Genomic DNA, 20,943 nt, shown 5'->3' on the forward strand with positions numbered 1-20,943 from the left:
TATATGCTTTGCAATAATGATATTCTCTTTTTTCTTTTTTTTTGAGATAAATTTTCTCTTCTTTTCTTAATTATATGTATATACATATATGTTTATATGTAAATATATTATTTTCAAGCAACTAATACAGGTATATCTTATGGAAAGACAAAAAAGCAAGAAATATCATTTGCAGGTACCCTAAAGGGGTGCCACCCAAATATATAAGAGACATTTATAAGAAGAAATTAGTCCCAAGTGTCTATGACGTCCCCTAGATCATTCTCCCACAGAGAATATTCGTTTATGGGAAGATATGTTGCCCATGGATTATCCTAACTGAGTTCTAATCCTTCTAACTGCATGCAACCTTAACTCTTTTCAAAGACTGGAATATGTACTGCCTCTTCTGCTTTCATGATTTGGCAATTTCGATCTGACAGGATAAGATTTCCATTCTAATCATGCTTTATCCATTTTTCCCCAGCTGAGAACCTTTCTGATACGCAATGGCTTATCAGTTCTTTTCAAGGAAGGTCCAGCTGCTTACAGGGCCTATTACCTTAGGTGAGATTTGAAAACAGGAATATATTATATGGAACATGATGCCTTTACTGTTATTGTGTTAGAGCTTGGTATCTGGAGTTGTTTTAATTTTGTTAGAGTGTTGTTTTTCTCTGTGTTAGATCCTTGATGATGTTGGAATCTGATATTATTAGTTTAACTTCGTGATCTGATTTGTTTGGTTTACCTACATCAATTTTGTGATTGGAATTATCATGATTGTTTTATACGGCACCATAATTTTTTGTTAGCTAAGTTCATGCTGGTAAAAGGATGCTGTCATTCCCCCAGTGGTCTTGACATCAATGTTTTAACTATCATATATTAAACTCAGTGGAGGCCATTGTTGAAATGTTTATTGTCACAACATTTTAGGCAGATGAAAATTTGGGGCACTTCAGCTGGAAAGCAGAGAGAACTCAGCAAGATGCTTGATGAATGGTAATCATAAATCTGCTCTTATGAATCTGGTCAATGGTGTGTTCTCTCTTTGTTTTTTAGGTTCTTTCTGATTTGGTTGGCGAAACCTATGTAAGTCTCCTTGCCCCCTTGATGTTCAGGGCTGCATACATCCAAAGGAAGCAAGGAAAGAGACAGTTATCATCGTCAATATACCTCACTGAAGCAGAGTCTTTTCTTGAACAGTACGCAAAACGTAGTCCGCAGAATCAGGCTCTGATTGGATCTGCCGGGAATTCAGTGAGGGCTGAAGATTTCCTAGCAATCACTGAAGGAGCTAGAGATGAAGAGGATGATCTGGAGAAAGAGCGGGAGCCAGAGCCAATAACCTCTATCCATCCAGTGAAAGATACTGTTCAAAGAGATGCGGGTTTGATTGTGTTTTTTCCTGGTAAATTAATCACTCTGGCAAAACTCCTTTTCTTCTTCCTTGTGCAGGATTGCCTTAAAAAGGGGACTACTGGAATTTATGCTTCAAGATGACAGGCTTTCTTTTATAGTCTATGGAAGAGCATGCCTAGAAAAAAAAGCAAAAGAAAAACAGCATGGTCTGACACTGGCTATAGATGCATTGACATGATAGGCTTAAATCTAACAAACAGCTTCACACAAGTTTTATAAATTTAAATTTTTTCTCAAAGATATGCTTTTAGTGATGAACAATTGTCTGCAACTTAGTTGTCTTGTAGCCAACAATTCAGAGACTGGTGCTCCTGAATGGTGCATTTATGTTATTACTCATATCATAGTAAGATTAAGAAATAAGATTTCAACCTATAGAGAATGCATGATTTCCTTTGTTCTCCAGATTTAAATGAAATTTGTTTGCACAATGAAACTACAATTTTGCAATGCACTCAAGTGATGTCAGAAAATATGACAATTTCCTATTGCCATGAGGATAACTGAAGAGATGAAATTGCAAAGCGAGCTGAGAGATTCCTCTGCACTTGTCTCTCAAACTATTCTATTTGTTGTGGTGGAAATTAGCAATCACTTGAAATTAGCTGAGGATTATCTGATGAGGAAACATGCAACCATTTGTTGTTGAGGTGCTACGAACACTTATAGCTTATGGATTACTGTTTTGGGGCTGCTGGGGCTGAACTGGGTTATGGCAGAAAACGTGAGCAGTGAATTGTGGGCGTGGGCGGGTTTTTGTAAAAAGAAAAGGTATTTATTCATTATTCCACTAACTATTTTTTGGATCGTGTGGAAAGAAAGAAATATGAGAGCTTTTGAGGACGATGAGACTAACTTTACACATGTTAGAGATTAGATGGATACACACTTTTGGTTATATTTTATTAGGTTATGACATCAAAAATTGGGAGGATCTTGAGATTGTCATGGACCATTTGACTTATTTGTAGCTAGCTTTTGTATTTGGGTGGTACACTCTTGGTATCTATGTACATAATAATACTTATCTTTTCTTTCAAAAAAGAAAATAAAATTTTGATTTAAAAAATGACGAAGCACGTTACACAGCCTAGTTTTATAGGATTGAAGAATCTCGGGAGAAGGAGAATACAAGTACTAAATAATCAGTTTTAAACTGGGGATTGAGAGCATGAAAATGATTACTTTAAATTTCATGGAGAAATGAAACCATTATAGTGCTGGTCTTTACTTAAGGAGATTTCTGTTTTTGGAGTTTATTTTTTGTGAGTATTAATAATTTAAAAAATTCTGTAGGTTGTGGTGGAAGAAAATGAATAGGTTAACTAGCTTTATCAAAGTGCAACGGGAGATTTCTTATATCCAGCTGAACTTTCATGGTTACTGAGAGTTTGTATCTGCACATCGTGACAGAAGTTCTTGTTATTCCGCATATCCAATCTCCCAATCCATGATTTCTTTTTTTCATTTGACTTGCTATCTTTGACACCCTAGCTAGGTAGATGGACAAACCTAGAAGGGCAGCAATAGAAGACCTGAATATGCCAAGCTGTTTTTACAAGTAGAAAGCACACACAATGAATGATGGGATATTTCTTGGAACTTAATATTGAGAAATTGCGTTTTATTCAAGCAGTCCTATGGAATTCAATTCCTGTATATTAATTATTTGACACTTATGAAATAGTCATACCTTACATATTTGATGCATGAGAGACTCTAATTTTTTTTTTTTTTGGTTTTAAAATGATAGATTTGAATTTCCAGTTATCAAGTAAGAGACCAGAAAGAAATATTACTTGAACTGAACACAGAATTTTTAGAATCTTATTTTCATTTAAATTTTTACCGTATTTTATTCTATTTCTATTCTTATTCTATGAAATTGAAATTTGAACCAAAATTGGCGTAAAATTTCTAGAACGAATATCTTGCTTGATTTTAGTCTCACTAGGACATCAAATGAAGCTTTATGCATGTCTGTTGCTCATGCATATTGATTTTTATACTTGGTTGATGGCATGATCTCTGCAAACAAACGTAAACATGTGATTTATCGTTTGTCCGATTGGAACACCATTTTTAATTATATATGTATGTTTTTGTGATGTTTCCTGTCACATTGGGAATTGTTCTGGACTTTGATAAACCTTCTTTCTCTTGTTTTTTGTTCGAGGATTTTATATTTATTTACCTTAGTTCTCTATGGTATTTCATGCCCTCAGTTCTATATGTCCTGATATACACCCTTGATTGCCACTTCTCAGGAATACCAGGATGCGCAAAATCTGCACTTTGCAAGGAATTATTAAATGCCCCCGGAGGACTTGGAGATGATCGTCCAGTCCATAGTTTGATGGGTGATCTTATCAAAGGTTGGAATCATGCTTGCCTGTGTATGAGCTATGCTTTCTTTTGTACATTAAGAAAACCATGATTTCTTTCAACTTTCTTCTTTATTTAATTTTCATTATGTATTTTTGATGCCTCTTAATCATGGTCAACAGGAAGGTATTGGCAGAAGGTTGCCGACGAACGTCGGAGAAAACCATGTTCTATAATGCTTGCAGACAAAAATGCACCAAATGAGGAGGTTTGGAGACAGGTAGTGTGCTTATTTTTTACTAGCTGAAATAGAAGGGAATTTATATCAACAGTGGTTCCATTATTTATTGGTGCATATTCCACAGAAGCATATTATGATTTTCCATTTCATGATGCATGAAATGTTGTGTACATTGGTTATTTGATAGCATAATGAAATAGAAAATGATGAGAAAAGTATAATATCTTTGTAGCCAAAAGTGATTGGATGCTAAAAGAAATCTTTTGCATTGTGTGAATTTCTCGATTTGTCAAGGTAATTATGAAACTCAGAAGTTAATTATATTCTAAAAATGGAGAACCTTGAACATCTTGGAGGTGTTCTAAGATTGAGTATTGACTGAAGGCTTTCTGGAATCTTGAGAAAACCTTACAACATGTACCTTAGAATGCATGAGGTGCCTATGCAGGGTGAATAGTGGAGATTAACATCTTTCCAGCACACTTTGGCCTCTGAAAGAGGAAATTTAACACATCATTTTGTTGATTTTCTGTTTTGCTTGCATGGTAAAAAGATAAAAGGGAAATCTTTATGTTGTGTGCCAATGTCAGACACAAATTTGTTTTCTGCTGAACAGAAAAGCTGATAAATTTCCCAAGTATTTAAGTACTTTAACAGTTTCATGCTGGAAAAAATCGAGTACCCAAGTAACCTTACTGTGTCTCCAAGGTATGAAGATGTGGATGGTGGATAGATATACGGTCTGCCACCATCCTGCGCTGTCCATTTTCTACTTTCATGTAAAACAGATAATGATGTTGATGAATATGTATTTTTCTCCTACAGATCTGGAAATTTTGCAATCTTGATGTTATATATGATGCAATGCTAGGAGGTGTAGTCTCACTTTCAATGGGTCTTTTTCAGTCAAATCCTTCTATAAGAAGTTGTACAAATATGAAGATAATGACATATGTTGTCAAGCAGTTCTGGAAGACTAGTTTCCTCTCCGGATTTCATCTTTTGCTTGGTTAATGCTTGCTATCTTTATAAGAGGGATGAGGAGACTTATAAGCATGTCTTGCTGTAGTGTCCAAATGTTTATAAGCTGTGGACCTTGGTGTATAGGCTGCTTGGTATTAGTTAGGTGATGGCAGGTTTGGTGAGAGAAGAATTTTGGGTGTGGAAGCATGCCAGCGGCCGGCAGAAAAAAGTGGATATAATTCCACTCTCCGTCTTCTAGGTGGCCTAGAAGGAGAGAAATAGAAAGGTTTTTAATGAAGTTGAGGATGTAAATGGCTTTGATATCCTTAAAAATAAATGATGCAAAACTCTTGGTTTTTTGTTACAAGGTCATCTTTTTTGTTTTAAGGAGAATTTAACTGAATTTGCTGATACTTTAATTGACTTGTAAATTTTGTACATGGGCGGTACCTCTTGGTGCCTATATTAATGAAACTCATACTTTATATTTTAAAAAAAAATGTTAGGAGGTTTAGTGGAACCTAGTGGTTGCTGGAGAAATACTAGTTCACATCTTCTACATTTGGGTTTCCAAATATTAGAAATCTGTGTTGGCTTTTCTTGACTTTCTCGGAACCTTATGTTCAATATGGAGTTACATGGTGCTGTTATATTACATTGTTTGCATATAGATATTGGCGTCTATCATGCGATTTGGTGCTTGTTGAAGTTATCACATAACTATTTGCTTCTCTACTTTGTTCTACTTATTATCTTATGGTGTTCTCAACCTTTTCCTTCTAGTTTCAAATGTGCCATATGGTCTTTGCCACTTGTGCAGATAGAGGAGATGTGCTGGAGAACTAAAGCTTCTGCTGTTCCAGTTATTCCTGATTCTGAAGGTAACATCATGGTTCTTTTTTCTGTAGTTCATTATTCTCATCTAGAATCTCAGCATGCGAAGGAAATACTCCTGTGTTGCTTCTTAACTCGGTAACTGTTTACTATATTAGATCTGCTGGGATCTTTGACAAGTTCCCTCCATACTTTAACATGATAGTTTTTTCCTCGAGTTGTAAACCCTTGGCTGATTTCATTTGGTTGCTCTTAATTTGCACCGATACTTGTGTGTACATAGATTTGGTTATTAGATTTTGTCTTCTACATTTTCCCCTTGCGGATATACAGGGACTGATTCAAATCCATTTTCTCTTGATGCGTTGGCTATCTTCATCTTTCGTGTGCTTCAACGAGTTAATCATCCGGTACTGGTTGATCTTTCCTGCATTGAATTGTGAAATGCTCCCATCACCTGAAGTTGTGGTTTACACCTCGTGCTAATGTTTCTTTTACCTTTGAATTTTCAAGGGAAATCTGGACAAAGCATCTCCAAATGCTGGCTATGTGCTGCTGATGTTTTATCACCTTTATGAGGGAAAGGTATTAAATATTCTGCAAAGATAAAGTTGATACATTGACATCCAGTGCATTTTCGTAAATTCCTGGCCCTCACAACTTTTCAGAGTCGCCAAGAATTTGAGGAGGAATTACTTGAACGTTTTGGCTCTCTTATCAAGATGCCATTGCTGAAACCTGATAGGTAATTTTAACAAAATGAATGCTGATGAATAAAAATTCATTTTTAACTAAGAATTATCATTTAGATAGAGTATTTTGTTACTCTCCTTCTTTAGGATAAATACCTAGTTACTATGTTATTTATCTTGTTGCTGTAAAAATGTTATATTTTCATCTGTCATTCATGTAGCAATCAACAGGATATTTGTCCTGATTCATATTCACTTGGGTTCTAGCGGATAACAGTGAATCATATGTTTGATTAATAGGTGCAATAGACATGATTTTTGAGAGGTAGCATATACCTAATTTTTTTACGAACTGAGCTGTATCCATTAGAAGTGGTGAACAGGTAAAATTAGGGACTTAGAAACTCGGGATAGTTATCATCACTGATCCTCTGGAGAGAAAGCTGAGGTCTTATCCTTCTCATCTGCTAGACTGGTGCACAATGAAAGGTGGAAATGAGCTGTGTAGATCTCCTAATTGTAAGAGCAGAATGTTAGTCTGCCAAAAAATGGTTCTTTGAAGATAAAAAATAGATAGAAGAGAATTTCCATTCACAAATGCCAAGGGGATGAGGTCCCTAAGTCTTCTCCAAGCCCAAGTTTCTTCTCGAGAATTTCTTAATACTTGATCATATAGTTCAATTAAATTTTAGATGTGATACCTTATAGCCCTATGTATGATATCTAGAAATTTTATCCCAAATCCCTATTTAGGCAAATTAGCTTCGATTTGTCCTATATCAGTTGGTGTCAAACTTAGAAGTTCTTCCTCCAATTACCTACTATACTGAAACAACCTCAAAATCCATCTAAACACCAAAAACAGAAAGAGGAGAGGGGTGGGGGAAGAAACAAAAACAAAAACAAAAAAATACAAAACAAAACAAAATCACAAAACCTAAATGCTCCAAACAGTTGCCAGGCTGTTTGCCAACCACCGTAAGGCAAAGGCAATGATTGAAGCAGCTGCTACCACAATCCTCAGGAGGCCCCAATATTCAACCCCTAAAAGTTCTGTTGCAGCGTGCCACTTATTGTCGCAAGCTCCCAAGTCAAACATCTTCCGATCTCTTTTCTGCACATGTCTCACATTGACCTCGGATCTGCAAACCTCTTATCCAGTCAAGTTGACAGATTAAAGCTCGCTTGTGATTGTACAATCCAGAAGCTGACGCGTGAGCCACATGCGTGCTCAGCAGCGAGTAGGGCTTGCTAAATCAACTCTGTTTGACTTCATTGAGCCTTGATTTGACAAGACTGATTTCCTTGACCGTTTCCTACCTCAAACATACTAGTATAATGCTAGTTCAACAAAAATTTCAGCCTCAATAATGGTAACTAACATTTAATTAAATGCTAGGCAAGATGCATTCAAGGAAACTGCTAATGGAAAACTTGACAAAATGCAAAACACAATCCATGCAATCTTGGAAGATCTAAGACACTTGCGTACTACAGAAGTAGCTCTGCCAATTCAAAATATGTAAGTTGCACATGCACTATTTCTGATAGAAAATATGTTTGAAGATAATGCCAGATAATTAATAAGGTAAAGGTCATAGCTTGTGGTTTTAATGGAAGAGAAGATCCAATTTTTTTCCCGATTGGACTAACTTAATGGATTTCAACTGGTATTAAATGTCAGAGACAAGAAGAGTTAAATTTGTGAAAACGAAATTAGTTGGACTCGCAGAACATGATGGTACAACATGTAATGAGATGAAAGTCATTTTTTGTAAAAAGAATTTACCTTTCAACTTATTTGACAAAATTCATAATCAAGCTTACATTTTAATTCAGGACAACAATTGAGTACATGCAAAAGTTGAGAAATTAAATATTTAGCCTCGTTGGTTGAAGATGATAGTCAAGCAGCATTCAAGCTAGGATTAAGAGCTTATAATTGATTCAATTGCTTTTCATAGCACCAACTTGCCGAGTTTTTTAGACATGGAAGAATATTTGAAATATCTAGTTACAACAAACATTGAGTTTCCAGTCATTTCTCTTAAGGATAGATTTAAATCAAAGAGTAAGGTAAAGAATGGATCGATGTCAATACCCAAGGCTCCTTCTAGATGTAAGAAAAGTGTTTGTTTTATGTGTGGACAGAGTGGACACATGAGTTACTAATGCCCAAAGAAGAATACTTGTATGTTGGAGTGGAGGAGGAGATGCAAGCAAGAGATGATAGTTATGCATTAAGGATGATGATTTAGCTCCTAGTGAACAATTAAATACCTTTCTTTTGCCTGTAGTAAAGTGCATATTAGCAAACTCTATAGTGGAGAAGCAAGAAGAACGACCAGATGCTTCTATTCCCAAGATCTCTTCCTAGAAGACAACTCTATGTTGGTTACATGCAGAGAGACTTGACAGGTCATTTGTTCAATATGTTATTTTTATCCTCCTGTCAGAATTTTACACTCCTAAACTATTCTGTGTATCCACTACTTAGTATTGAAAAGAACTTTTCAACCAACATTCTTATTTGTTAATAATATTTAAGGATAAGATTACTGACTTTTCTTGTTTTGGGGCTAAAACACATTATTTCTTTTAGGGATTTCTTTTCTATTCTACAGAGAGACTGAATTGCAATCTTATATTAATATTTTCTTTTCTGTGTTATTTTAGTTTACTTTTTGCTTATGCTACTTACATTAAATTTCCTATTTCTTCTTCTAATAAAATTTTTTTACATAAAAAGGCAATATGCATTGTGTCTTTTCTCTTCATTCTTTTTATTCCTGATGATCGGTTACAGTAATCTTTCTTGCACTTTACATACCTGTAGAAGTGCTTTGCCAAATGCTGTTAGATCTATTCTGGAAGAGGGAATAAATCTTTACAACCTTCACACCAACAGACATGGAAGGTATGGCAGAAGTCATGACATATCATAGAGATTTCAAGCACTTTTCTTTCTTTGATGCACATGGACTATTTCAGGCTTGGTATGCATTTGATATTTGCATATGAATAATCTTTTATTTGGATGAAATTTATTGATAAAATTAGTGGTGAGGAAATAGTAACTTAAGATAGCATTTAGTAGTGTCAAAACATAGCTTTGGATGGATGCAAAAAGAAATACCTTATTAATTTGTTTTTAGTGCACCAAGAACAAGATAAGAAGTACTATTGTATTTTTTTTTCCTCAATAAATATACACCAGTTGTGGACAATGCCAGGGTCTTGGGAGTATATTAGGACCAAGAATTAATAAGGTTGTTTCTGTTTGGTAATATTTTTTCTTGTCAATTTTCAGTAGGTAGGACATCAATTTTGTCTCTATTTTTTCAGTCATGGTAAATTAATTATCATTTCCATATAATTAATAATGATCTCCTTTGTACTTAAAGCTCAATATCAATGAACATAAGCTGGAATAACATAATATAACAGGGATGAGTTTTCAATTTAAATGTAGAAAGTAAAATTGGCAATGCAATATAAATGGGATAAAGATTTAAATAAAAATAATATTTTAATTCAAGTGGATTCCTTGTGCAACTCAAGGTAAAGTTTTTCTAATTCTTCCTCTTATAATGAGAATATTTAACTTTGCATCAAATAAATAAATTATGAATAAATTTTATATATCAAATAGATATAAAAATTTGAGGGGAAAAATAACCGGTACGAATAGTCTGCTAGTTTTGCCTTTCATTTTCTACTAAATGGTTCTTGTTTTGGCCCATCTGAGTTTCCAATTCAAGTCCCATGGTTCTCCTTGCTTCTTAATCTTTACTTGTGCATTTTTGTATTATTGTGTCCGTAGATTGGATTCGACAAAGGGATCATACGCTCAAGAGTGGACAAAATGGGAGAAGCGGTTAAGGCAGGTTCTAACTGACAACACAGAGTATCTAAATTCAGTTCAGGTAAGTGTCCATTTGTTTTCACCCTTGTTTTGTTTGCTTTTTCTGGATGGTTCATGGCAAATTCTCCATAAAATCCATTACATCATGTTGATGATATAAAGTTGCATCCTGTATACTTAATGACCCTAGTTTTAACATGTATTTTATGGATTTACTGTGCTCTTTGTTTTCAGGTTTCATTTGATTTTGCTGTTAAGCAAGTGTTAGAACAACTAAGAAATATTGTGAAGGGCGAATACAAACCACCAACACCAAGCACTGGGAAGAGAAAATTTGGGAACATTGTTTTTGCTGCCGTCAGTTTACCTGCTACAGAAATCCAAAGTCTACTTCATAAGGTGAGGATACAAGCTTTCTTTCCATTTTTCTCTTGATCTATATGAAATATAAAATAGGATTTGGTCCATTTTAGATGTTGAGCTATCACTGAAATTTCTTGGATTATCTTGGAACTTAGGGTATGTTTGAAATAGATACAGAAATTCTGTGGAATTTATCTGTAAATCTGTCTTCATTTCAACTTGAAAATTTGAGAAAAAATTTTCTGATATGATAAAACTTAATTTAATATGAAATTTCATGTAAAATTAGAACAGTTGTTTATCTTCGACTAAAATTTACATCATGTTCTTAACCAAGACTATGCCGAAACAAATTCAAAATTTGTAGAATACATTTGTAAACCTATTAACTATAAGATTTTGAACATCTTTCATGAAATAAAATAAAAAAATTAACTCAATGCAAAATCTCATCTGAAATTGATATAATGCATTTCAGATTTCATTAATTTCAATCATATCATGATATAATTTACACACACTCCTAATTAAACTGAAGTATAAATTTACAAATGAATTTCATGAAAATTTTCTGGATTTGTTCCAAATTTGTTTCAAACATCGCCTTGCATTTTTTACTTTCTAGTGCACTCCTGGCACGGCAGGGTATGATTGTTATCGGTTCTATATTTGATTCACATGGAGACTCTAATTTTTGCAGATGGCCGAGAAAGACTCAAAAGTGGAAACCTTTTTGAAGGATAAACAAATGGAGCACAGCCTTAAGAAAGCTCATGTTACTCTTGCTCACAAGAAAAGTCATGGCGTTACAGCAGTGGCTAGTTATGGCGTCTACCTCAATCAAAATGTCCCTGTGGAATTTAATGCTCTTCTCTTTACCGATAAAATGGCAGCCTTAGAAGCCCAACTTGGTTGTGTTGATGGGGAAAAAATTATTTCAAAAAACCAGTGGCCTCACGTTACTTTATGGACTGCAGATGGAGTTCCACCCAAGGAGGCTAACTTATTGCCACAATTGCTTTCAGAGGGAAAGGCAACCCTCGTTGAAATCAAGCCACCGGTCACCATAACTGGGAAATTGGAATTTTATTAGCTCTCTCTCTCCCTACATGTGTGTGTGTGTTATGCACACATACCTGGCGCTTATAAACCCGTAAGGTGGAAGAGTTGTTGGTAACTTGGTATAGATTTCTTTTTACCATTAGATTCTCTTTTATAACGAGATCTAACGGTCAAAAAAGCAATAAGTAAGAAATGGTCATTCAGTTGAATCCCTTCAAAATATAGTTTCATGTCTTTTATGAAATGGGTCTCAGGTAATTGCGAAGTTAATACCCATGTCATGAGATTTTGGGCTCTGGTAAATTGCTGAGTGAAGGGAAAAGTTTGGTAGGATAGCATCTGGTTGATGACAAATCGTGTATAGGATTTGGAACTGAACAGATTTTGTTGAATTTTTCTGGTTGCAAAAGAATGGACTTATACGAGTGGGGGAGTATGTATTGTCGTATCTATATATTTTTTGCTATAAAGTACAGTGATTGTATCAGATTCTGACTCCATGAATGACCAAAATCTGTAAGACTCGTAAGGCTTCATTAGTTAGTAGTTTTTGTTTTATATATTCTTATACATAAAAATACTTTGCTTCCCAAAATCATATGATGAATTCAAATTCTTTTAAAAAGTCATATCATTTTGATTACATAATTTTGAAAATTGAAGTCAAAAGATTTGAATCATGGCAGTATAATTCTTCTCTTATAAATATTTTTCCATTCCAAACAATAAGAAAAACATACATCAAAACCTCCATATAAACTCTCATTAACAGTTCCATGCCAACTACATGTCAGAATTTTGGCAGTTAAGGAGATTGCAGAGCTATTTAGGTCCGACTGTATAACATTCTAATCATTCAAGTTTGAATTATATCTTTCGTTTCATCTTTTAAAAAAACATGCGAGTATTATACAAATTTCAAATTACTAGCAGAACAACTGGCCTCGAGACCATGGCTTGCGTCATTGAAATCCATAGGAACTTACTATCGGGAGAACGTCAAAATGGTTTAAGCTCAGCAAAGTATGATTGTCTCTTCTATCCTCAAACTTTTTGGAAACGAGGAAAATTTCCGTACAAAACAGGGGTGAGTTTCAAAAGGGGAACGGTACAAAAAATTGTGATAAAGCCATAAGAGACACTAAGCAATTGCTCGTCCAAAGCTTTGAGCATAACATGCAAATACGGAAGGGAGGCGAAATCTTTACAGGTATGAGCACAATGCGCAAATGCGGAGAGGAGAACAAATCTTTACAGGTATATCACTTGCTCTGCTTGGTAGTCCACTCACCAATTAGAAACCAAGAGATCAAGGAGAGTTTCCCAATTATTGAATTTGCACCTCCTAGGTTAGCCAATTTATTGAACAGAATAGGCTTTTTCTACTTCTAGACTTGGAAGGATTGCTGTCGCCTCACCATCAAGAACAAGGACCTCACCATTCTTGAAGCACTTTGTCAACAATTTTGCTCTGCATTTCCATATAATCAACAGCCAGGTAACTAGAAAGCCAGAAAACTCTGCAGGTGCCATTGCATAAAAAATAGATTTCGATATTTCTCATATTACTACTTTGAAAAAAAAAATTTCATTAACAGCATGATTCAACGGATGCATTTTGTCTTACATGTACTTGTTGTTGTTTCCTCTTAAAGTGACTGCTTGTATCTCAGCAACAATTTTGTCTCCAATATAAACAGGTAACCTAAAATGCAAACTCTGGGACACATAGATAGCTCCAGGCTGAAAAGTACATGTCATTGAAGTTAAATTAATCTTCTTTAATGTCTTGCATCAAAGGGTCAACTAAAATTAGTTCATACTTTCTTTTTTTAAAAAAAAATAAAAAGAAAGAAGATCCTACTTGAATCAGAATGGACAGAGTTTACAAACAAATGAGAACTGTAAGAAGAACAATTATAGATGAATAGGCAAATTAAAATTTCAGCTTTTATGGTTTAGCTTTAGTGCAATTCAATACATATACTTTGACCTTGACATCAAGTCTGCTGGTAACACGAATTCTAACCTTGACCTTTTCACTTGTCTTAAAAACATACTTTTCCTCATATAAATAAAAAGAAAAAAGCCTGTATGGGTAACTTACAAAGTGAGAGGAAATGATCTGAGGAAATAATGAAGCAACAAGCATCCCATGAACGAGTCGATCCTCGAATCCAGCACTTCGAGCAGAATAAGAATCAAAATGAAGTGGATTGCAATCATGACTCACCTTAGAATATTCAAGAACATCCTCACTCGAGAATGTTCTTGTGTCCTTTAAAGTGTCGCCAACTTTAAGTGTGTGCGATGACAATGATGAAAAGCCCCTCAAAGTACTACTACAGAGAACTCTCTTGACAAGCATTGTTGTAGAGATTCCTAAAGAGTTACCTTGTTACTTTTTCTCAGAAAAACAGAAATTTCTCAATAAACAGAAAGAACTGGCAAAACAGAAAAAGTAGTTGACTGATGCATAATGGATTATGCCAAAATAGATAAGAATCTATAATTCTTTTAAATGTAAAACTACTATACTATTTAGGAATCCATATGATTGATGAGTATTACTATACTATTAGTAACTTAGGATTTTTATTTTTATTAGTATTTCCCTATCTGTATTAGGATTAATACTCCTAATATTATTAGTATAGTCTTTTGTTCTTATTAGTTTAATATTCCTAATTCTACTAACTTATCATTTCTTATTTTAACTAGGAAATGTTACTTAAAGATTATTATAAATACCTTTATAATTTCACTTATTAAAGTATTCAAGTATTCGATAATATTTTGAAAGTTTTTCAGTTTTCCGGTTGTATGATGCAACCAAACTCTTAAAAGTGATGTTTAAGTATGGTATCTAAGTTTTTAATTCCCAAATCCCTGAATAGATAAATCAACAATATTTGTCCTAGATCATTGACAGTACCTTAACCCATTTCTTCCACCATTTTTCTTTTGCACCTACAACCAAAAGAGTAGAATAAGAGATATTACTATGACTTATTATACAAAGAAAAGCAATTAGTAGATGTAAACTAGTCCATCTAGCTAAGGATAATCCTCCTACAACCAAAAAAGTAGAGCAAGAGATATTGCCATGAATGATTATACAGAGAAAAGCAAGTGGTAGATGTAAACTATTCTCTCTAGCAAGCATAATCTTTCTAGAACAAAAGAGTAGATTAAGAGATATTACAATGAATAAATATACAAAGAAAAGGAATTAGCAGATGTAAACTAGTCCATCCAGCAAGCTATAATCTTTCTACTACCACATTACAACGTTAATGTTGTGGGAATTTCCTATGGTGCCTCAAAAGGCACCATGCCTTTGGTAATATATTTTATAATCATCCAATAATTTTGTGTAATAATCACACAATATGATGTAATAACGCAGTAATCTTATATACTAACAATAATAGTTAAGTCCTACACAATGTTAAAGTGCTTACAACACGAAGTTACCAAATTGCTTACTACACGAAGTTACGGAAGTTTTTCATGGTGGTAATTCAGTTATGTAGATTTTGATAATGTTCTAACCATGCTTTTTTAAAAAATTTCAGTTCACACGACCCTTCACCTAAAGTGCTACTGCCATATCTCGAAGTCACAGAAATAATTATTTACTTCTCAGTGAATCCTTTTTATTGTCTTTGATGTAGCATTTCCCCATCATCTAACATCAAATCACATACCACAAAACCTTGTCTCTGAAACCAGTTCTACACTATAAAGCCAAGACTTTTTCAGCTAACTAGATAATCTCTTCTTCATCACCCACCTCTGCAGTTGATCAGTAACTAAGTCTGCTCTGAAACTCATTTACAAAAATATGAAATAACCACGACAACAAAACCCCACCAGACGTCATATAACACAAACATACGACTGAAAATTTTCAACAGCAAGTTTAACAATGCCTCCCAGCCACCACTACATATCCGCTTGAGATCCTAAAAAGTAAAAAATGAAAATAACCCACAGTTTTAATTTGTAAAAAGACTTATTCAGAAATAACCTTAATAACCAGTTAGCTTCTAACCGTGTATACAACTGGGTTCTGGATGAGTCATTTTATCAAACAGGTTGAGCGCAAGAAGAAAAATAAGACAATAACCCCACAGACCGAAGAATTAAAAAGAAAAAGTAAAAACTAACCAGTAAAGAATAAATGGATTCCGATGGTTTTGGCTTGTTTTAGATAAGCGACAACAATGGAGGAATGGAAGCCATTCTTGGGGTAGGCTGAGAGAGAGAGACAGAAAGAGAGAGAGAGAGAGAAGCGAGAGGAGTTTTTGATGGGTATTAACCCATGAGAATATTACGATATGCGGGACTTAAATTGTTAGTGAAATTCCAATTATACCCTTATCCATTTTGAGATTTCCTTTGTTGATATAAAAAGAGAGCAATAAAATTATTGTGCTAACGAGTATTATGCAATTTTTCATTTTATAAAATGAAAGAAAAAACTAAAATGATTAATATAATTCAGAAAAATATTTATAAATTTACTAATAATATATAATATCAACCATACATCTTACAGAATAATTTTTTGTTGCTAAGCATATGATAATTTAATTAGTAAATAATTAAAAAAATATCAGTATAACAAAAAATTAATTTTATTACTTAGAAAATTATAAAATGAATGATACAATGCAAGTGCAACTATACAAGAATGAAGGAATCATTATACAATACAACATATTATATCGATGCATAAACCAATCAAGTATAACTGCTGCACATCTTCTTCACTTTAGCAAATATGACACAAAGAAGCATGTATTGAAAAAATGTTTGATTCCCTGCAGAAATTCTAGCATATTTGGGTCAGCAGGATCATGGACCCGATACTTTTTGTTTCTTCTTTAGTTTACCGAACAAATGGAATTCGCGCTTGTAGAAGAGCTTCGTGCAATGTCAGAGTCAGGGTTTCCAGGGCATTCAGAAGCAAACTGGCAATACCGGCATTTCCAGCGCTCCTCCTCTGGTGTGAAATTAGCTTCTCGTTCTCCTGTCCAGAACTCGAGACAACCATGAAGTTGACTCTCGACCCAGTTAGAGTCGTGCTCGAATGGAACCTCAGCCAGAATGGAATGGTCTTTCTGAAGTTCATACCTTTTCCAAAACAAAAAAACAGAACTGATGTGAGAAAAAACTATTTAATACCAGTCAGCAAGGATCTTTCACGAGATGCTCAAACAGAAAAAGTATAATTTTGACATGATCCAGGCTAATCACCTATATAACAAAACACAATACTTTTATCTTCCGATGCAAGAATCTACTTCGACTAATAACTGCCAACAGCAAAGCAGTCAGAATGGGTCAGGTGAATCTAAAAGTTTGAGAGGATGTTACTTTCAAAAACATTTCAAGGCAATGTCCATTCAGACAGTTTTTGGTTCGGAGCAAACCTTTTCAGTTCCTCTGAAATAGTTGACAGATCCAGATAGGATCATCTACATGTATGCAGATATTTAACTTAAAGCAAACATCTCAGATGGCTAAATATAGTCATGATTCTTTGAATCAAATCGATTTTCTTTTGCAACTCCTCATGTTTTGAGTTTGGTCCAACCTATGCAAAGTATGTATTCGTGCCAAGACATTTACACGCATGTCCCGACGTATTCCACCACCTAAGCTACCAGTAACAAAAAGAAAATTGAAAAAAAAAAGTCCCCGAAGTGTCTTCTGACCTCAAGAGCAGCTGGTTGGCAGACATTGGCAGTGAGCTCCATGTATTTCTATAATATGTAACTACCTCACCAAGAGTCTGCAGGAAATATAGAATAACAAGCATTTTAGCAGATCAAGAACCCGAGTCATCACATCTCAGAATGTTTAAATTTGATGTTTAATTCTTCATCCCATCAAGTTAGGTTGTTAATACATGATGAGTATCAAAAGTTGGACTCAACAAGCTAATAATTTGTAGAAGATGAGTGTATTAACCTGTACAGGAAAACCTGCATCAGCGGTGGTTTCTCTTATTTCTTCGGATAACGTACTATGAGGATTCAAGGAGAAATAATCATAGAACCTTCCAGTAGGGAAGTTACCAGCAACTAGGCTGTCCCACAAAGATTTGTACAACATCAATTGAAACCTGAGAAAAGAACGGGAAAAATCACAGATTATTATATTAATTTTGCACATTGCTAATTCAAACAACATATGTAAGACTGCCAAGCCAGTTCTTGAAGGATTTATAAATAATCAGTCTCAGCTGCAAATAAATCAGAGATACCTTCCATTTCTTACTTGTGGTTGAGCAGGAAGTGTGTCTTGCCTACGGGTCTTTATGTCTACCAGTACCGGGCTTCTATCACTCACACTTACTGGCATCCTAATCTCGTCAATAACTCCCACTATCCATACATCTTCTGCAAAGCCTACACTGATGTTATTAAGCAAGCAAATATTATCCATCAGTGAGGAAATTAACACTTGCAAATAAGGAAAGAGAGAAAAATGCTGGACTTTCTAGTGATGAATATATAAAGTTGTGTACACACACACAATATTTCTATTTACATTATCGACCATCAAAAGAGATCTATTCAAAGCATCGAAAGAATATTTCCTTCAGCTATTGCACTGCATAAAGCAATACGGTGGGTTAGAGAAGCTGGTCTTTCATTATCCATTTTCCAAGCTAATTACCATGATACTAAGGATTTTTCAATGAAAAAGTACCCCAAACTGTGTTAGACAAAGAATACAATTGACTAAGCATGCCTCATTGCAAAGTAATTGAGGAAGTGGTTTGCTCAACTAAACCAATTGTTTGAATATGAGATTTTAAGTCAAAAAAATGTTTGATGCACACTAGTGTGCATAAGCATATTTTGCAGCTTCTAGGCCTTATTAGACACTCTATCAGAGACGGTTTCTCCCACACAAAGCATAAAGCCCTTTCATGCCAATAAAATTACATAACTTTGACTACCAACATTTGTAGCTTTCATTACCACCAATGATGGCCAAAAGATCACCTCTTGAAAGCTACTTAAAGCACAAGTCAAAAAGAAGTTGCATATAACCAGAAATGACACAACTCACAGGGGTAGCTCACGTGTTAGACCATCAAACAATAATTGATTTGCACCCACTATGCAATTAATAAGTTTCAAAGCCCAGTTATCTTCCATTGTCTTGATTTCAACTTTAACTTTTTCAACAACCTGCCAAAAAATACAAGATGCATCCGAAATTTGTGTCATGCATAAGTACTATGGAAGGTGACATCAAAATGTTCAATTCCCTGCTAGAAACATATACAGATGACAAAGACAGCGATACTTCTGAACTATAGTGAAGCATAATAGAAACATTATAAAGAAATTCTATGTGGAACAATACTTGCTTTGAGCTTTTACAACTTCTGAAAGATTTTGACTTCATTTGACTTAGTAATAACTTTGACATTCAATCTCAAAGTACCACTATACCAGAATGTATAAATAGAGGATCAGCTCAATAAGTGGTAAGAAATTATTTAATGCCATTTTTTGCTAGATTTATTAAATAATAAGTTGTAACTAGCTTTTTTTTTAAGAAAAAAAAAAGAGCTTACACAGGGAAGAAAGAGCTCATTTATCTTATATGTAAGCAAAATTGCCCGTGAAAAAAATCCAGAATCTGAAAGCTTCCATAACATATTAAATGATAGATTGTAACCATATCTATTAAGAGAATAAGCTAGTGAAATTACTCAATTTACTGTATCTTAACAAGCTTACTTCTACATTTTAAGAGAATTTTGCTTATAGTTTAAAAAGCTCATGAAGAGACTGCATCAATTATCAAGCAACAACTAAGGCAATAAGAAATTACGGGTGGAATTAAAAGTAATGTACCTCTTTTTCAAGCTCTAAATGGCGAGCACTGCCTGCTTTCATGGCTTTGTTCACTTTTTTTCTCCCACGATCAAGGTAAAACTCCATTTGTTTTTCACACCATTCCTGATATCAATACACACGAGAAAAAGAACATGAACCAACACATTTACGACGACGCAAAAAATCAACTTGAAATTGATAGAACAAGATTTCATTCATAACTAGGAACGTCATTCAGCCAACCAAATACATCCCAAAACACACGATTCAGAATCCAAGAAGCAATCAGACCTAAGTTCAAGTTCAAATTCAAACACCCAACAGAGACTCCATACCGTGCCAGTGATATCAGTAACCATCAACCCTCTCTTCTTCCTGAAACGACGCAAGAACGACTCACTCACCCGATTCTTCTTCTTCTGCGGACTCCTTAAATTACCCGAATCCTCGATGTCCAGACCCGCACATACCGAAAAGCTCCGTTTGGACAAAAGGGTAATTGACTCAATAGACCTCACGTTTTCCCGCAACTGAGAAGAAGATAAGAAGGAAGGTCGAGAAGACGAAGCAATTGAAGGGATTACAGAGGAAGAAGATAGCAAAGAACGGGTTGCTACTAAAGCCGCTTCCAGAAGAGCCATTTCTTCTTCACTCACGATCTCGATTGGGATCTCGAGATCAGAAGTGTTTTTATTGGTGTTCTGGGTAGTTTGCAAGTTATGCAGTGACTTGGATTGCAACTCGGAGCTTGACCCGGGGGATGAGTCGGCCATGTTCGGACGATGCGGGTCCTCTGTAGAAAAATGACCGTTGAAAACGCCGCAGTAATGGCCGAGCCACGTTGTGAATTGTTTTTTCGGGAACGCGGAATTTGAAGGTCTTCGAGACCCGTTGGTGTGGTTTTGAAGTCTCTGAATTTTTTTTTTTAATCTTTGGCCGGCTTTTATATTAAACTACTTTTTACTCTTTTATTTTCTTTGTTATTTGCCTTGTTTCTTCTATCAATAATAATCAAAGACAAAATTCTTTTAGGAAAAAAAAAAAGATTTAAAACCTAAGATAAAATATAATTTTTTTTACTAATATTAAATTTTGTTAATTTAAAATTACGAATTTAAATTTTGTTAAAATATAAAATTCATCATAGATATTACTTGATATTTAAAATAGTATATAATAAAATTTAGTTTACAAAATATGTTCGGATAAAATTCATTTAAACTTCGATATTTTCCAATCGTTCAAACTTTATTTGATACTATATTATTTGAAATTGCACTTCTCAGTACTAGTTTAATGAATTCAAGATATTAACCTATCCTA

General features: G+C 34.5%; 3 protein-coding genes across 14 annotated transcripts in view; 1 reads left to right on the top strand and 2 right to left on the bottom strand.

Annotated features, from left to right (window-relative positions):
- RNL (RNAligase) overlaps positions 1-12,273 on the top strand; it is a 28,215-nt gene extending 15,942 nt beyond the window's left edge. For both annotated transcript variants that reach the window (XM_088214423.1, XM_088214424.1), the window contains 13 exons: positions 467-546; positions 919-984; positions 1,104-1,393; positions 3,672-3,779; positions 3,912-4,009; positions 5,754-5,814; positions 6,101-6,177; positions 6,281-6,352; positions 6,436-6,512; positions 9,296-9,376; positions 10,283-10,385; positions 10,559-10,723; positions 11,388-12,273. In XM_088214423.1, the coding sequence (XP_088070549.1) occupies positions 467-546; positions 919-984; positions 1,104-1,393; positions 3,672-3,779; positions 3,912-4,009; positions 5,754-5,814; positions 6,101-6,177; positions 6,281-6,352; positions 6,436-6,512; positions 9,296-9,376; positions 10,283-10,385; positions 10,559-10,723; positions 11,388-11,780 (1,671 nt within the window). In that variant the 3' untranslated portion in view covers positions 11,781-12,273. The remainder of the gene's footprint in view (positions 1-466; positions 547-918; positions 985-1,103; positions 1,394-3,671; positions 3,780-3,911; positions 4,010-5,753; positions 5,815-6,100; positions 6,178-6,280; positions 6,353-6,435; positions 6,513-9,295; positions 9,377-10,282; positions 10,386-10,558; positions 10,724-11,387) is intronic.
- A 301-nt stretch (positions 12,274-12,574) lies between these two features.
- Positions 12,575-16,100, bottom strand: LOC110808578 (hydroxyacyl-thioester dehydratase type-like protein). 10 transcript variants are annotated; one of them, XM_088214439.1, is made up of 6 exons: positions 15,923-16,085; positions 15,460-15,717; positions 14,685-14,719; positions 13,857-14,150; positions 13,377-13,492; positions 12,673-13,220 (listed from the first exon to the last, which is right to left on the bottom strand). In XM_088214439.1, the coding sequence occupies exons 4-6, from the start codon at positions 14,115-14,117 to the stop codon at positions 13,109-13,111; spliced, it is 489 nt and encodes a 162-aa protein (XP_088070565.1). In that variant the 5' UTR covers positions 14,118-14,150; positions 14,685-14,719; positions 15,460-15,717; positions 15,923-16,085; the 3' UTR covers positions 12,673-13,108. The 10 variants fall into 10 exon arrangements, with proteins under 10 accessions (XP_088070568.1, XP_088070565.1, XP_088070563.1 ...); XM_088214437.1 differs by having other exon boundaries at positions 13,857-14,131; positions 15,546-15,717; positions 15,923-16,084; XM_088214436.1 differs by having other exon boundaries at positions 13,857-14,131; positions 15,923-16,084.
- A 276-nt stretch (positions 16,101-16,376) lies between these two features.
- Positions 16,377-20,561, bottom strand: LOC110808545 (exonuclease V-like protein). 2 transcript variants are annotated; one of them, XR_002538637.2, is made up of 8 exons: positions 19,956-20,561; positions 19,639-19,743; positions 18,842-18,963; positions 18,027-18,176; positions 17,732-17,885; positions 17,476-17,552; positions 17,015-17,073; positions 16,755-16,891 (listed from the first exon to the last, which is right to left on the bottom strand). XR_002538637.2 is itself a non-coding variant. In XM_022034067.2 (7 exons), exons 1-7 carry the CDS (start codon positions 20,391-20,393, stop codon positions 16,642-16,644), a joined length of 1,296 nt encoding a protein of 431 aa, XP_021889759.2. In that variant the 5' UTR covers positions 20,394-20,543; the 3' UTR covers positions 16,377-16,641. The 2 variants fall into 2 exon arrangements, 1 of the variants encoding a protein (XP_021889759.2); XM_022034067.2 differs by lacking the exon at positions 17,015-17,073 and having other exon boundaries at positions 16,377-16,891; positions 19,956-20,543.
- Between the last annotated feature and the right edge of the window lie 382 nt (positions 20,562-20,943).

The sequence above is a fragment of the Carica papaya genome, chromosome 2, assembly GCF_054855325.1.
Source record: "Carica papaya isolate Zhongbai chromosome 2, ASM5485532v1, whole genome shotgun sequence".
In the NCBI taxonomy this organism is placed as follows: domain Eukaryota; kingdom Viridiplantae; phylum Streptophyta; class Magnoliopsida; order Brassicales; family Caricaceae; genus Carica; species Carica papaya.

Excerpts from the sequence above, each read along its gene's own strand:
- LOC110808578 (XM_088214435.1), bottom strand. The coding sequence starts at position 14,117 with ATGCTTGTCAAGAGAGTTCTCTGTAGTAGTACTTTGAGGGGCTTTTCA. Across the intron at positions 13,493-13,856 it reads AGATCATTTCCTCTCACTTT|CCTGGAGCTATCTATGTGTC; the intron begins GTAAGTTACCCA and ends TGTACTTTTCAG. Across the intron at positions 13,221-13,376 it reads GGAAACAACAACAAGTACAT|AGCAAAATTGTTGACAAAGT; the intron begins GTAAGACAAAAT and ends ATGGAAATGCAG.
- LOC110808545 (XM_022034067.2), bottom strand. The coding sequence starts at position 20,393 with ATGGCCGACTCATCCCCCGGGTCAAGCTCCGAGTTGCAATCCAAGTCA. Across the intron at positions 18,964-19,638 it reads ATTTAGAGCTTGAAAAAGAG|GTTGTTGAAAAAGTTAAAGT; the intron begins GTACATTACTTT and ends ATTTTTTGGCAG. Across the intron at positions 17,886-18,026 it reads CCACAAGTAAGAAATGGAAG|GTTTCAATTGATGTTGTACA; the intron begins GTATCTCTGATT and ends TTCTTTTCTCAG.